The 17,292-nt window shown below is 41.9% G+C and overlaps 1 protein-coding gene across 1 annotated transcript in view; it reads right to left on the bottom strand.

Annotated features, from left to right (window-relative positions):
• Nucleotides 1-2,063: 2,063 nt before the first annotated feature.
• Glud1 (glutamate dehydrogenase 1) overlaps nucleotides 2,064-17,292 on the bottom strand; it is a 37,147-nt gene continuing 21,918 nt past the window's right edge. The window contains exons 5-13 of the mRNA XM_057769663.1: nucleotides 16,755-16,849; nucleotides 12,540-12,719; nucleotides 11,192-11,329; nucleotides 10,356-10,493; nucleotides 9,699-9,779; nucleotides 7,911-8,034; nucleotides 7,012-7,103; nucleotides 4,793-4,855; nucleotides 2,064-3,308 (exon numbers count right to left, since the gene is read on the bottom strand). Of these exons, the coding sequence (XP_057625646.1) occupies nucleotides 3,189-3,308; nucleotides 4,793-4,855; nucleotides 7,012-7,103; nucleotides 7,911-8,034; nucleotides 9,699-9,779; nucleotides 10,356-10,493; nucleotides 11,192-11,329; nucleotides 12,540-12,719; nucleotides 16,755-16,849 (1,031 nt within the window). The 3' untranslated portion in view covers nucleotides 2,064-3,188. The remainder of the gene's footprint in view (nucleotides 3,309-4,792; nucleotides 4,856-7,011; nucleotides 7,104-7,910; nucleotides 8,035-9,698; nucleotides 9,780-10,355; nucleotides 10,494-11,191; nucleotides 11,330-12,539; nucleotides 12,720-16,754; nucleotides 16,850-17,292) is intronic.

Below are 17,292 nucleotides of genomic sequence, written 5' to 3'. Positions count from 1 at the left end.
CTCCCTGGTCTCACCACACTCCAGAAAACCAATGGCCTGCTCTTACTGAAAACCTACAGTCCTGAAATTCTAGCACAGGGAAGTTTGAATTAGGATTGCCAAAAGTTCAAGGCCAGAGTTGGGCTAGAAGAGTCTCAAAAAGGTTCAACAGCCTGGAAGCCTGATGAGGGATTCCTCTCTGTATGCTGTGACTAGGTTTTATTACCATTGGTTAATAAAGAAGCTGCTTTGGCCTATGACAAGGGAAGAATATAGTTAGTACAGCTAGGCAGAAAAACTAAACTGAATGCAGGGAGAAAGGCTGAGTCAGCCAGACACCATGTAGCTGCCAAAGGAGGACTCCAGAACTTTACCGGCAAGCCACAGCCTGGTAGTGCTACACAGATTAATAGAAATGGGTTAAGGTATAAGAGCTAGTTAGGAGTATGCCTGAACCATTGGCCAAACAGTGCTGTAAGTAATATAGTTTTGGTGTGATTATTTGGGTCTGGGTGGCTGGGAAACCAAAGCAGTCTGTTTACAGAAGCTCTCTGGAAAGACAGAATATAGCTGGAATTCTTTTTTTTTTTTTTAAATATTTATTTATTTATTATGTATACAATATTCTGTGTGTATGCCTGCAGGCCAGAAGAGGGCACCAAGACCTCATTACAGAGAGTTGTGAGCCACCATGTGGTTGCTGGGAATTGAACTCAGGACCTTTGGAAGAGCAGGCAATGCTCTTAACCTCTGAGCCATCTCTCCAGCCCTAGCTGGAATTCTTTAAGACTTCATTTATCTAGGCATGGTGACACATACCTGAAATTCCAACACTCAGGATGGACAGGCAAGAGGATCATTTTTGAGTTTGTGGTCAGTCTGAGCTATGTAGGGAGACCCTATCTCAAAAAACCAATGGCTGGGGTGTAGTTTGTGCTAGGTCCTGGGTTCCGTTTAGGGCACCACGGAAAACAGAGTCCTCAACTGTAGAGACTTCATCTGAGCTGGTGCTGGTCCTCTGGAACGCCCGCTGATAAGCTGTGTTTGTTTCTCTTGATGCTCACGCCCATTAACTCTTTTCGTCGGTGGCAGCTGCCAGGAACACTCGGATGTCACCCTTTAAGTGTTGGCTGCTAACAGTTCGAGCAAACAACAGGATAAGAAGCTTTTATGGAAAACCTGGAAAGTGTGAGGTCTGCAGGATAGTACACCCCAGCTGATTTCTTGGATCTGGAGGCTCCCGGTACAGGGCTGTGTACATCCCTGAAAATGTCCAAGGTAGGTGTTCAGAGGCAGAATACTCACCTATCACACGCTAGTTGCTGCTTGTTTTTTAAAAAAAATTGCAGTCGGGCGGTGGTGGCACACCTTTAATCCCAGCACTTGGGAGGCAGAGGCTGGCGGATCTCTGTGAGATCTGAGGCCAGCCTAGTCTACAGAGCGAGTTCCACGACAGGCTCCAAAGCTACAGAGAAACCTGTCTCAAAAAACCAACCAACCAACCAACCAACCAACCAACCAACCAACCAACCAACCAACCAACCAACCAAAAAACAGGTCAGATGAGCAATAGGCAGGAGGATTGGAATGAGTTCAAGGCTAGCCCCAGCTAATAGCAGGTTTGAGGCTATCCTGTGCTACCTAAGACCCTGGTTCAAACAAATGAATAAATAAAAAAGTACCAGAAATTACACTAGCATATTAGTTTTACATACTATAACCTCTTCCCGAGAACAGTCATTACAGTTTAATAAAATGAAATAAAAAATAACCCAAGAATAAAATTTGAGCAGCTATCTAGGCGGTGGTGGTGCATGTCTTTAATTCCAGTACTTGGGAGGCAAAGGCAAGAGGATCTCTATTAGTTTGAGGCCAGCCTGGTCTACAAAGCTGGTTCCGGGATAGCCAGCGCTACACAGAAAAATTCTGTTTCGAAAAACTAAAACCAAAACCAAAAATTTTAGTAGTTCATAATAAAAAAAGTAACACAGACAGACAGTTACAAAAATTGTTGAAACTCGATTACTGTTTTATCATTTACTAAGAGACTATCAAATATGAAAACACAGAAAAGAAACATACACTTTAGAAAAGGTAGACTTTTAATAACTGCTTTTATCACCAAGTTAATCATGCAGTTACAAAGTAGTTAGAGATTTCTGAAAGGGCATTGTTAAAAAAAAGCACTTCTTCTTATATAAATAATATCTGGTACTTCTGTGGAGCATTCCTGTTCAAAAGCCAACTCCAGGCAGTCTCCGGCCTGCTGTTAGTGAAGCGGTGTACAGAATGCAAAGCCTCGGAAGAAGGGACACACAGTCAGGTGGAGCCAGCCAGACTCCAAACAGGGAGTCCAAGGTTTTTTCTGGGACACTGTTTGAATTATGGTTCAACTACTCAACACAATAGCTCTTCAAATGGGAAGAACAAGTCATTTTCATGGTAAGGAGGTTACTGCACTCCCTGGACTGCGTTACAAATTCCCCAGAGTCCCTGTAACTTGCAGGTCTGAGGAGAGTGCTCCCACAGTGCCACGTTCTTTCTCCTGGACAACAATGCAGTGCCAATAGCTACAAATGATACTGTTTTATGTTATAAAAACTAGCTTCTTCATTCATTATGTTTTTAGGCATTCACTGCTTGAGTTGAGGTCAGGCTTAAGTGATTAAAGGCAATTTTATTACAGCAGCATGTACTAATTTTATTCTCAAAGAATAAAATACATAAGAGAAATAGCTTTTATTTTGTTTGCAACTTAGAAAACTGAGTTATTTTGTAGATGTAAAATAGCAATAACTCATTTGAGGACCATGCCACCTTTGGAAAATGCCACGCACCTACTTTTCTATGTGTCCAAGTTCCCAGGCTTGTCCAGAAGTGGCTGGCTGCTCTTGACTGCCTTCCCTGCCAGCAGCACTGACCCTGTTGGCAAGGACCCAGAGCAAGGCAGCACAGCCAGGAGGCAGGCAGAGACTGCACTTAGAAAAAGTACCTAACCAGTTCTGATACACGTGATTCCTACTGACACATCAGCTTGTACATGATCCTCTAAGTAATCTCTCAAGGGGCTGATTCAGACTGACTTGCTGAGAACAGTGTCCATTAACTAATGAGTCACAAGAACAGATTTCAGTGGTTACATGTAAACTTGTGACAGGTCTGCAGAAATTATAGGTGAAGTGGTGATAAAGAAGTCAGCTGCGACCTGTCTATGTGAAGGTCACGCCAGCTTCGTTGTACACCTTGAAGACTTTCTCAATGGCGTTGACATAGGCAGCTGTTCTCAGGTCCAATCCCAGGTTATACTTCATGGCTGTGCGCATAATTTGCTGGAATGAAGGAGAAAAGGCAGTGAGACCACCTGACTGAATGGCAGGCTATGAACACAAAAGGTACGCATGGAGGCTGGGTACTACTCACCCACTATGACCAACTAACTGTAAGACTTAGACAGCCAGAGGCAAATGACTGGAGCAGCAAATTCTCTGCTGCTATTGTCCAGTGAACAGCAATAACTGCTCCTGAGAACTACAGGTGTGAATGGCGTCTCTGTCTGTTAACTATCCTGTGATCTTGAACGAGCTCAGATCACACTTAGTAATTGTTTAAAATAACCAGTAACAGGGCACTAGGAACATTCTAGAATTTCAGTGATGACAGCTATACTACAAGCCGATGAATATATTTTGTTGTATATGTGTGTGCTGTGTGCACTGCACTCTCACATGCCGATGTGCATGTGGACATCAGAGGAATACTTAAGGAGTTGGCTTTCTCTTTCTACCACGTGAGTCCCAAGGACTGAACTCAGACTGTCAGATTTATCCATGGAGTCATCTTGTCAGTCCATTAACGTGCTTGAATTATGTCTCAATTAAAAAGAAAAGCAGCAAGAATCAAGTATAGTGGCACATGCTAACAATTCCAGCACTAGGGAGGTGGAGGACGATAGGGAACTCAACCACGTCTCAGTTACGAGGTGAGTTCAAGGTTCAAACAAGGCCAGACTAGGACGTGAGAGCCTGCTTTAAAATGCAACAAAATACCCCTCCCCCTCAGAAAACAGTACACTAAGTGTACCGCCTTCTTCAGCAGACTCTGTCTATGCTACTTCAGCCTGGAAATCAACACGGACAGAATTTGATCAAGAAGAAACCAGTCTTTCATCCAGTACTCGGGAGGCAGAGGCAGGCAGATCTTGGTGTTCAAGGCCAGCCTGGTCTACAAGTGAGAGTCCAGGATAGCCAGTGCTACCTAGAGAGATTGACCCTATCTCAAAGGACAAAAGAACAGTGTCGGGAAAGCTGCGCTCACACTGTGCCACATTTAAGGCCTGGTGTAAAAAGCACTCAAGTGATAAAAAAAATAAAAACCAAAAGTCACAAAGTTCTTACTTAAACCAAATTTTATAGTTAAATCAGCTTTGGGCTATTAAATAGCGACTGACTCATCAGCATTCTAGTTTCGCCAACTATCCTTTTAGTTATTTGTATTTTTGATGTATAGAGCTGTTTTGCTTGCATCTTAGTGTGTTCAGAGGCCATAAGAGCACATAACTGGAGTTAAAGTAGTTAGTGATCTGTGGCTGCTGGGAATTGAACCTGGGTCCTCAGGAAGAACCAGAAGTGCTCATTTCTTCCTAAGAATGTACTGACAGTGGTGCTCATCAACAGAGGCTACAACGGAACAAGTGCTGCTGGGCAGAGGCGGGGATCAGGTAACAGCATCAGAAACACAATCTGCCTGCCAAGACACTGTGCTAACCGGTGTTTCATGTTATTAACACAAAGGCAGCTATCATCTGCATACAGACCCGGGCAGATCGCTCCATTGTGTAGGCCAAGCCAGAGTGTACGATGTCCTTCTCAGAGGCACCCTGTTAGGAAAAATAACATTAACTTAACAAAAACACATCAAGATATGCTTCATGTCTCTAGAAGAATACCAAGGATTAAGTTGATACTGCAGCAATATAGGAAAGATACAGAATTTCTGTTCTGTATCAGTGTATGCTAGCCAGATAGATAAATAATTTCCAAATATAGCTGTTTTAATGATATCAGACAGCAAAGCAGTCCGAGGGCAGGCGAGTGGTCAGATAGCAGCCCCCACTCAAGATACTCTACACAGACGTTGTCCTGGCGCACTCATCATCTCTCTACGTGAGCAGGGCCACCAGACAGACGGGACACAGCTAAAGCCAACAGCAGCTCTGGGGAGATCTTGCCTGTGTACTTAGTAGCCCCAGCTTTAAAGCTGGGGATGAAAGGGCTTTCTATATTTCTCTAGACTATTTCTACAGACTATTCTATCTAATTTATTTCTTGGAGGTATTTCTTTAAAATTTAAGTGTAGCACAAGGCATGGTGGCATATGCCTTTAATCCCAGCACTTGGGAGGGAGGTGGATTTCTGTGAGTTTGAGGACACCATGCTCTACAAAGTGAGTTCCAGGACAGTCAGGGCTACAGAGAGAGACCCTGTCTTGAAAAAACAAAAACAAAACAAACAAAAAATGTCTAAGTCACTACCATTCCTAATGTGACACAAGACAGCTATACAATATATATATATACTCTAAGGTGCCAGATAAATACATGAAGTGGGTTACCAAAACAAGTTATATGCCCGTGACTCCAGAACATGGGAGGTTGAGGGAGGAGGATCAGGAGTTCAACCTAATCCTTGGTTATCTGTTGCAAAGAAAACCCCAAAGTTATTTACACTAAGCATCTTGCAATGTACATTTGTATCATACTTTGTTTTGGTCTATAAAATAGGGAGATGAAACAAACTCGCTTAACAGGCAGAAGAGTGCAGCTTCTTTCACTCATCCATCAAACATTTATTAAGAACACCATGTCTTAGGCATGTTCAGACATTAGGGACACAGCAATGAACAAAATAATCAAAATCCTGAGTTTTCCTGGAGCCTGTGTGCATGCATGCGTGTGTACACATGTATGTATGACACATACATGCTGGCCCTAAATTCAAAGCAGCCCTCCTAGTTCTGCCTCTGAGTTCTAGGGCTACAGACAGAAGACAAATGAGGCACAGGACACTTGTAAATTGTTACCTGGAACCAAAAGCCTCTTTTTTAAAAAAAAAACAAAACATATATATATGTTGCTTTGGAGCCTGATCTGGAACTCACTCTGTAGACCAGGCTGGTCTTGAACTCACAGAGATCTCAGAATTTTCAGAAGAGCTGTACCTATCTGTAGTATTATTGGAATAAAGTATGACCGTTCAACAGAGGCAGTGAGTTTTAAAGATCTACTACTTGGGAATGGAATGGGGTTGTAGCTCAATGATAGAGCCCTAACCTGACATACATAAGGTTTCTGGGTTCAATTCCCAGTACCACAGAAATAGAACAAAATAAAACAGGTTAAATACTTTTTTCCCATGCATATATGCTATGCCTTTGTAACCCATTATTTTCTGTATTATCCTGATAAGTTTTTTTTTAAAGATTTATTTATTATGTATACAACATTCTGCCTCCATGTATGCCCACATGCCAAAAGAGGGCGCCAGATCTCACTACAGCTGGTTGTCAGCCACCATGTGGTTGCTGGGAGTTGAACTCAGGACCTCTGGAAGAGCAGCCAGTGCTCTTAACCACTGAGCCATCTCTCCAGTCCGAGTCCTGATAAGTTCTTTGTAATGTGTGTATACACTATTGATACACCCTGCCAAGAACTGATTGACTTATCTATTTTCTAATCTGCTATGTGCCATATAATTATTTCATATTTTCATATAATTCAGTATCGTGTTGACTTTTCAATTCTAGTTCTCTGAAGCTTGAGTTGAAAAGTATAGAAATCCTTAGGATTATGTCAAATCATTAAGTACCCCAAATAGAATTACTTACTTGCCATCATTTTTAGAATGGAATGATGAATTATGACCACAAATACCACTATGGTTAAAATCCTTTGCTAAGACTCCATTTACTTTGTCTAGCCTAAAAGACAAGACAGGGAGCATGTGTAAGGCGCCACTCTGGTGTCAACACACTCACCGATATCCTGTCCTGGAACTCTGCTGTAGGGACCACAGGGATAGTTCCACCATGCTTTCCAAATTTCCTCTCTAAACTCTCTTGAACAGACACTGTAAGAAGCCAAGACATCACGTAAGATACTGTTAATAGAGGGAGAAAATAAATGCATGACTTATTAACTATAACCTATATATGTGTGTAGCCCACAAACTAATGGTTTAGAAACATTTACTCCTAGTGACATAGAAGGGTTAATTATTAAAAGCTCAGCAAGGAGAAGTCTGCCAAATTCGTATAGAAATGTGAATTCAGGTCACTGCTTTGTTTCCATAACGCCCATCACTAGGGTTTTCTTCTCTTGGCTCTGCTAAAAAGAAATTCTGAGGGAAGAGAAAAGGACAGAGAGGAACATTCTCAGTGGCAGAGTACAGGGACGCAGTGGGAGGTCTTGGTTTTATTTCAGCTAGATGAGAGAGCTCTCAACAGTGAGTTTACTCTGGTCAAATAAAAATACTTACCAGAGGACTCAAAACGGGCGTCCACACTCGGCTGCACTTCTTTTAATTAGTGTATAAAAGAATGAGTTTCATTATAATTTTTTAAATAAATGTTAGCTAGGACTTTTCTGAGAGCAACTAGAGATAGGGATGAATAAGATCAGTGGTGGGGTTCAGGTTTAAAAAAGGCTTTTTAGAGTATCATTAATCTACAGATTTTTATTTGTGGAAAACAACATTATTTAAAAAAATGTGTCCTTTTGCTCTGTGAACCAGGAGACGGAAAAACTGTTTTCTGTTCTTAGGCAAAGGTCTCTAGGATTATCAGAAGAGTTTCCTAAGTGTCTATGCTTTCCCAGCTTTCTTTGGCCCAAAGGACAATTTTTGGAGACACAAACAAAATTCTAAGGAAGAACTCACTGAGCAAGTGGTAGTTAGAGTCCCTTTCGTATTTGAAGGTCAGTCGGCCATAGCTGACATGATTGAGGTTCTTCAGCCACTCGAAGTAAGACACTGTCACTCCTCCAGCATTTAAGTAGAGATCCTACACACACAATGACAAGGAAAATACATTAAAAAAAAGAAATAAAAGAAAAGATGATGGCCTTAATAAATGTCAGGCTTGGCACTTAGTACCTGTAGCTGCTCTGCCATCTTGTCAGGCTCAGGAACTCAATTTCAATACCCAGGTAGACTAAACATCTGCATAGTTTTTGTGCTAACTTGACACAATCTAAAGTCATCTGAGGAGAGAACCTCAATTTAAAAAATGCCTCCATAAGATCCATCTGTATGCAAGGCAGTGGTCTCAACATTCCTAACGCTGCAACCCTTTAACAACAGCTCCTCATGTTGTGACCCCAACCATAAAATTATTTTCATTGCTACTTCATGACTGTAATTTTGTTACTGTTATGAGATAGATGTTTGCCAAAGGGGTTATAACTCTAGGTTGAGAAATGCTGCTGTGGGCATTTCCTTAATTAGTGACGTGGGAGAGCCTAACCCATGGTGGGTAGGGCCCTCCTCTGGGCTGGTGGTCCTGGGTTCTGTAAGAGAGCAGGCTGAGCAAGCCAGGGGGGAGCACACTCTATGTCTACTGCATCAGCTCCTGCCTCGGGGTTCCCGCCCTGACTTCCTTTGATGAACAGTGATGTGGAAGTGTTCCTTTGGTCACTGTTCCTCACTGCAGTAAGAGCAACTCTAAGAGAATGTCAAACACTGCAAATATATAGAGATCACTGAACGATTTTGGTGATAGTTAGCTTATTCTTACCATGATCTCAGACTAAAGGCCTGGCTTACCAGCCAGTGGACTGATGGTGCCTCACCAGAAGATGGTATTACCTTTGCCACCACCTTAAGACAGCATATTTCAATTAAGTGAGTTTAAAAAAACAAAACCAAAAACACATACTTTCTACAAAACGAGCTATTCAGAGTTCATTTTAAGTCCCAATAACTCCTCCATTTTCACCCCAAATTTTGAATACATATTCTTCATAGTAGAAAAAAAAAGAAGAAATGTGTATGCGTGGGTATATGAGTGTGTACAGAGACCAGAAGAGGGTGTGGAACCCCTGGAGCTGGAGCACAGGCTGTGAGCCACCCAACGAAGCTCTGAGTGTGGGAGTGCATTATGGGCTCTGAGAGTGAGAGTGCACTACGGGCTCTGAATGGCTGTGCCATCTCTTCAGTCCTAAGTTCTCCTTTCCCTTTTCTTTCTTTTTTCAGTAAAGCAGTAAGAGACACTCAAAATGCATAAAGTTACAAACTGGGTAACAAAACTTAAGACTTTAACTTAGAATTGTATTTCTGACCCAGTATACAAATTAACATAACTGGATTTTGAGGGTTACTTTTACTGAAAGCAAGAGAAAAAGTGACTGGCACATAACACTAACCATGCTTCCAACCCTCCTCACATTGCTAGTGACCAGTATATTACACTAACCATGCTTCTGATCCCCGCCTCTGTCACTTGTTTCTTAAGGTGCTGCAGATTGACCCTTGAACTTCATGTGTGTGCTCTTGCACACTGCGACCCTGGCCTTAGCCTTGTTGCCATTATATTTTCTTAAAAGTAAATAAAGATTAGAAATTTATTACAACTTTTGACACCAGTGGGTCCTCTCTCTTGCCAGTTGCTGGCAAAAGAAATGATTCCTAGAGCACATGAAACCCGAGGAACAAAGATAGGTGTCTTACCGGAATAACCATGATGTTCCTTTCCAAGAAGATCTTATCGGCCTCTGGAGTGGTCGGTCCATTGGCTCCTTCAGCAATGATCTGCAAGAGAATTGGGGACAGGCACAGATGCCAGGAAAATTCTCACAGGAAAGAGCTGACTGCTTGTATAAGGAGCTAAAGGAAGAGTAGAAGAATTTCAGCTAAAATTAGTCGTTCTACAAAGTATATAAAGGTTACCATTCATTTTTTTTAAAGCTGTTTGTTTTTTGAAAGGATGAGTTTTTTGTTGTTTTTTTTTTAAGATTTATTTATTTATTATGTATTCAACATTCTGTCTCTAAGTATGCCTGCATGCCAAAAGAGGGCGCCAGATCTCATTACAGATGGTTGTGAGCCACCATGTGGTTGCTGGGAATCGAACCCAGGACCTCTGGAAGAGAAGCCAGTGCTCTTAATCACTGAGCCATCTCTCCAGCCCCAAAGGTTACCTTTTATTTGTCTGCTTCTCTAATTTTTTAAACTATGTTTTGAAAGTGGTGGTGGTGGGGTAAAATTCTGTGACTCAAACAAAGTCACTGATGAGCTCTTATGACATCCCACACTGATGATGCCACTGGTGAGCTCTTATGACACCGCACACTGACGATGCCCATTTGTTTCTACAAGAGTTTTTACCTTGGCTTTGACTCGGGGAGCATTGGACTTGGTCAACTGCTTCTCACTGGCTGCAGGGATCAGGATGTCACAGTCAGCCTCCAAGATGCTTCCCTCATAGACCTTTGCTTTGGGAAAGCCCAGAATGGATCCATGTTGCTGTAAGGGATTCAAAGTCAGACTAAGGGTTCCAACACAGTTTAAATGCTATCTTCAGTGCCTATTACACAAAATCTATTTAGAACCAGGTACAGTGGCTCATGTCTATAATCCCTACATTAGGGATGCTGAGGCAAGGAGATTGCTGTGAGTTTTAAACCATCCTGGGCTACCCAGGGAATATGAGGTCAACCAAGCACATACAGCAAGACCATGCCTCAAAAAAGATAAATATCCTATCAACACTTGGAAGAAAGAGGCAAGATGATCAAACCAAGTCTGAATTCAAAAACCCCAACCTCACCACCCAAACATAAAACCAAACGGCAAAAGAAAGAACACTTAAGGTTCCTGCCACCAAGCCTGATGATGAGTTTAACCACCCAGGACCCATGTGGTGGAAGGAGAAACACCTTCCAAGTTGTTCTCCATGTGCAGAGTGGCACAAGTCTCACCTGCCTCAAAAGAAATAACGGAAAATATTATTTTTTTAAGGCTGGTGCGATGGTTCAGTGCCTATCATCAAACAATGACCTGAATTTAAGTCCTGGGACCCTTACGGTGTCCTTCAGGGTGTCTTCTGACCTCCAACTGAATGCTATATAGCACACAAACACAAAATTAAAATAACAAAATAAAACCCAAAAAACTAATCTCTTAAAATTTTAAAAGATTGCTCAGATATTAGAATAACTTACCAACTTGAAATCTTCCAGTTCCTTTGGGTCAATACCATCTGGATTCCATATGCTCCCATCAGATTCACCAACACCAACACATTTAGCACCAAAACGATGTAAATACCTCATGGAGTGCAGGCCCACGTTACCAAATCCCTGTGCAGAACAATTATGCATGACACAGACTTGATGCAGAGAGTACAATTCATTCTCATTAACATAAATCTTTACTGATAGTTTAGAAGCAAGTCTCAAAAATTTTGCTAAAAGAGGCAATGTCCTGGAACAATAGATATTTTATGGGAAAGGTACTTGACACCAAGTACACCTCAGTTCTATCCCAAGGACCCATACAGTGAAAGGAGAGAACCAATCTCTATAAGGTTCCTCTCACCTCTACAGGTACTGTGGCACACAGACACCATCACAAACAAGGGAATATAGTAAAAAAAAAGAGAAGCAATGTACTGAATGGCTTCTTTACTGATAAATTTCTATGATTACAAATCTGAAACCTTCTGCTACCTATGAGACTGAGCCCTGGAGAAGTGTAGTCAGGGCTTTGCTTGCTTATAAAGAAATGGCAGTGGGGACCCACACCAACGCAGTCAGAGCCTAGGGTCTTATGACTGTACATATAAAGGTGCACTGCTACTTTATGGTAATGCCAAGTATAAACTTCTAAGTGAAATACATGCTGACACAAGAAACAAATTTAGGTCAGTGTAAAAATATTTCTGCACAATTACAGTGGCTTTACAGTTGAGGCCTTTTCCCTTCTGAATGCAATTTTATGCTTAAATAATGACCAAAAGAAGTGACAGTAGTGTATTTAATCTAAAAGATTAGGTTGAATACTATGAATCAGATCAAGGTTAAGAAAAAAAAAAAGATGTTTCACTCTGAAAACCATTCTAAAATCTAACAATTTCTCAAAGAATTTTTAATGCCATAAATTGAAAAACCTTTAAATTTTTTTTATATATATATCAGCTATTAAGAAAACAAAACCAGCTGGGCGGTGGTGGAGCACTCGGGAGGCAGAGGCAGGCGGATCTCTATGAGTTCGAGGCCAGCCTGGTCTACAAGAGCTAGCTCCAAGACAGGCTCTAAAACTACAGTGAAACCCTGTTTCAGAGAAAAAAAAAAAAAGAAAGAAAACAAAACCTGGGAGCTGGTGGGATGGATGAATGGGTAAGAGCATGTGTATCCAAGCCTGATGACCTGAACTTAATCCTTGGAATTTACCTGGTGGAAGAACTGACTCCTGCTTTGGCCTCTAATGTACCCTGTAGCATGTATGTCTTCCCACACAAGTAAATAAATACAAGTAGCAAAACCAAACCCAACCCCCAAATTGTTTTACCTGAACAACAAATGTCTTGTCGCCAAACCCTGGTGTCATTCCTAAAATGCTCATGTAGGAAGCTTCATTGATGAAGTTTTCAATGCCATGGAAAACACCACGGCCAGTAGCAGAGATGCGCCCGTGGATGCCTCCTTGACTGATTGGCTTACCAGTAACACAGGCATGTGCATTGATATCCTGTAAGAGAGGGCTAGAGTTATAGCTTACGAGTAAAGTGCTTGTCTAGTGTGAGTGAAGCTTGAGGTTCAACCCAATACCATATAAATAACAACAACAATAATAAATCCTTTGAGAGGAAAGGAGTCAGAATTTCCATCTCTTTTGAGACAGTTCATTGACTTGCAATCCTTGTCTCAACCTTCTAAGTGCTGGGACTATAGGCATGTGCCATTATACCCAGTACTAAGTCCTGTTTCTATGATCAAGCCAATCAATACACATAGCACAGTCTTATTAGCTTAACACATTTTTAGTAAGAGTGTGTGTGTGTAAGCTGGTGTCGTGGCACTGCCTGTATGTAACCCCAGCATTTGTTGAGGCAGGAGAAGCTCAAGTTCAAGGGTATCTTGTTTATAAAAATATAATCTACAAGCTTGTGCAAATCTTTGAGTAATTGTGAGTCATATAAAGTTCATATTAACTAACAGGGAGAGGTCTTTTCCAATTTTCTGTTCTAAGAATCCAATAAGGTAGGCTGTTTTTCACAATGAGAGAAAAAGTTTAGGAATTTAGTGTTGAGCACAAATAACAATATCATAAACATAGGTATGATTCATCTTGAAGTTATTACTCCACTGAAAATAAGCTGCATTAACCTAGAATTCACATTCTACTTGTGAATGCCTTAAGATTGCCAAAACAAAAACCAAAAACCCTAAAAAAAACCAAGAACCAGAAAAAGGCATTGTGATTTTCCTTAATGGAAAGATACTGTGTTGTATTATGCCAAACTAGTTTTGAAATTTAACATATCATTAAAAAAAAATTTGGCTGGGATTGGTAGCACATGCCTGTAATCGGCATTTTGGTAGGGAGGCTGAGGCAGGAAGATCTTTGAGTTCAAGGCCAGTTTGGCCTACGTAGTGAGCTCCAGGACAGTCAGGGCTATACCGTAAAACCCTATCTCAATCAAATAAAGAAAGAACTTCAAAAGATGACATTCAAAGAACAATTTTAAAATGGTATTTATGGCAAGATGCTTGTACCTTTGGTAGCACTAATAGATCTGCCAAGTGAAAGAGGGCGATTTTCATCTTACCTACCTTTTACCTTCTTTCAGTTAAGGCTGTGCATGTCTTTTTGTTTACAAAGAGGCACATTTAGTAAAATGGGGTCTTTAGGACCTGGGCAGATGGCTCAGTTGTAAAACACTGTTTTGCAAGCATGAATATCCCTGGGGCTTGCTAGCCAGCCAGAGTAGCCAAGTCAGTGAGCTCTGGATTCAAAAAGACCCTGCCTCAAAACATAAGAGCAGAGCAACTGCAGAAGACAGTGTTGACAATGGTCACACATACATACGTACACCCAAAAGGAAAAAAAATTGGTTTGGCAGGGCGTCCCTTCTGAAGCACGTTATAAATGTAGCAAGGAGGACACTGTAGAACAGACACACTGATCACGGAACAGAAGAAATGAGAGGCAGTAATCACGCCCAGAAGATCAACAGAAGATAAAGGAGAATTTTAAAGCAGGTGCAAAAGCATTCCTGCGTGAATTTATTACCTCCTGCAATGAAGTGCTCAAGTTTGTAGCATATCCCCACCCAGAAGTCACCTGACTCCTTTACTTAAATATTTTTTTAACCGAGAACTTAGACTTGCATTATTGGTAGTTACCACCAAAAAGAATGGAGCCACTCTGAAAAGAAGGCAGTCTAGTAGGCCCTAAGAATTAGTATTTTCCCACAGTTTCTTTCATGAATAATTAACACCATGATACAGAATTGCAAAGCTGGTGCCAGGCGGTTCTAAATAAATTGTGGAAATGCAAATGCTGCGCAGAAGGAAATAAGTGTTTGAGGTCAGGCCTGGTGCCAGTGACTCTCCAGAATACCTAATGGTTTGTGAACCCAGGAGGTAGGTAGGAACCATGCCCATGTCCCCCAAGACCATATTGTCAATAGGGTTAGATGCCAGTAATGATGCTTCTGTATTACCGTGGTCTGGGTCTTTAGATTTCCCATCAGTTAAAGATGAAAGGGTTTATTTGGCAGAGTGTCCTAAACTTCCTCATGTTGCCACAACTGTGAAGGAGCTATGAGAAATAGTGTGTGCACTGCTGACCAGCTTACAGAGGTCAGTGCAGAGCCCCAGTCAAGAACAAGAGAGCACATCCGGTGCTTTCCCAACATCAGGTGGCATGCAAGCCAGGAATGACAGTGAAGGCTGCCAACTCAGCAGCACTTGGGAGCCTAAGCAAGAGGACAGCTCTAAGTGTCAGTCTACACAGGGCTACACAGCAAATACTGTTTCTTTAGGGAAAGGAAGGAGCCATGGAAGGGGAGTGGTGGTCTAAATCTAACGCTGTTGCACTGCATTTCCCAGATGGGTACAACTCACACAGCTAGTACCTTTTTCCTCTTTTTGCACTTTACTAAGGGCTGTGCACTGTTCTAAGTACATTATTCTATTTAATCCTTCTAGGGTCTTAAGAAGATCTTACTGTTACCTTACTTGAGGAGCTAAAGTAGTCTCCAGCACATGAGGCTAGAGGGTGAACAAGGCAGGACTAGAATTCACATGGCCTGCCTGGGCTCTAAGCACTGTGCAACACCGCTTCAGAAAACGTGTCTCTCCTCCAAAGCCCCCTTCCCATTAGGGTCCTGGACAGACAACCCTGACTGCCTCAGCATTTCACTCTCACAAAGGACTGTGTTTCTCTTACACGATCTGCCTCTCGCATCAATGACTCATATTCAATTAACAGCCAGACAACAAAACTCTTTCCAGTCAGTAGTGACTTTTTAGACTGTCGTTCCTTTGTGTCTCCCTAATGCCACTTTCTTAGCTGGACGTTTAATGTCCCATTTCCCTTTTCTATACCCTCCTGTGGTCTGGGATCCTCTATCCAGCCCTCAACAATTCCATCTCCTGCTATACACAGAGTGAAACACTGATTATGAGTTTGCAATAGCTTCTTTTTTCAGGACAAAGATTGAAGTCCTTAATAGGCAGTAACTTGGCAGCTCTCCTCACCTACTGATTGGCTACAACACCTGTAACCCTGTCTTTGAAGTTCATTTGTCCTCTGTACTTCAGGACTCTTAAATACTTCTTTCTGCCTCATCCCTCACCCACATGAACCCTATCTTTCAGAGCTCAGAATATTTCCAAAGAGGCCTGCACTGACCCTGTTTCCAAAGGTTCTGATTAGGTCCCACTCCCCCTTTCCACGGCTCTGAAACAGCTTACACACATGCCAGTTGAAGCACACACCTGACTACTTAGTGTAAACACATGTTTTTTAAAAATCCCCTTTTCCTTAGCCACCCACCCAACACATGTTCTTGTGTTCTCTTTCTCTCTCAAAAATATTCACTTCTCTTCTTAGTTTACGGAAGCTTCGTTTCCCGAGGTTTCATGGCCTTCAGGGACAAGTTGTTCTCTCCAGCCCTGGGTTTGTAAGACAGGGGCTGCTGTCACATAGGATGAGCCACAGCCAAGTCTCTTCATTATCAAGTAAAACCCACGCCAGGACTTGACATTTGTGGTTCACTTACCTCTTCCACCACCTTTACACATGTATGCCTTACCTTCAATCTCTGCTGTCCTCTTAGTACCCAAATCTCCAGATGTTGAAATTCAACCATATTTTTAAGGTCCAGCTCAAATATCCTTTTAAAAAGGGCTTCTTCAGAACCCCAAAGCTTTATATCACACCATCTCCATACCTTAGCTCACACACCTTAGCTCCTCTTTAAGTGAATGCACTTTGATGGGAAGGCAGAATTGAGCATCCCATCTAGTGCCTCAGCAAGTGAGCTGCCCTGGTTGGGAAGGTCTGGCCTTAGTGCCCAGCATGAAAGCAAAAGCCCAGTTCACGCTCACTATGCTTAGAGTTTTAGAATAGACAGAGGGAAAAGTAATATGCATGCCGAGTTTCCAGTTAAAAGGGAGATGAATTTAGCAATTACCAATTTCTCATTAAATCAGATGGATTGTTACTTCTTGTGGATAGCAATGCAGGAAACCTTGGGTTTCAGTGGATACTCACATAGTGCCCTATGGTGCTGGCATAGGTGTCAGCGATCCAGGACATCTCCCGCTCACCCGTGCTCATGTCTGGGGCAGGCACATCAATGCCAGGACCTGGGAGCACAGGGAAAGGGCAGTGTGCCAGTTTTTAAGAAAAGCTTATCTCAAACATAAAGATGCTTGCAATTCTCTAAGAGAACAATGTCACTGTGGCTAAAAAACTTTAGAAGTCACAAAAATACTCATTAAATTCCTCTTCTTTATGAAACTTGTATATATAATGCCATATAGCTACGTTTTTCCACTGAAGTTTACTGGGTTGTATCTGGAAGTTACCTACGGACAAAAGGTACGTCACTCTTGGGACTTCAGTGTAGGACACTGGCAATTGTTGTCTCAGCCTCAGTTTCTTAACTGTATCATCCTGACCACCATGACAGGACCATTCTGGCTACTGAGCACATGTGTATGAAACAGTTTAGCTCCCTATGGCTTAGGCCTCACTAGGTAGAGAAAGGGGGACGTGGCACTGCTGAACCATTGTTTACAAGGTCTGT

Source organism: Chionomys nivalis, chromosome 5 (assembly GCF_950005125.1).
Source record: "Chionomys nivalis chromosome 5, mChiNiv1.1, whole genome shotgun sequence".
NCBI classification, from domain to species: domain Eukaryota; kingdom Metazoa; phylum Chordata; class Mammalia; order Rodentia; family Cricetidae; genus Chionomys; species Chionomys nivalis.
The sequence above is the reverse complement of the archived record's forward strand: the minus strand, read 5'-3'. Positions and strand labels throughout refer to the sequence as shown.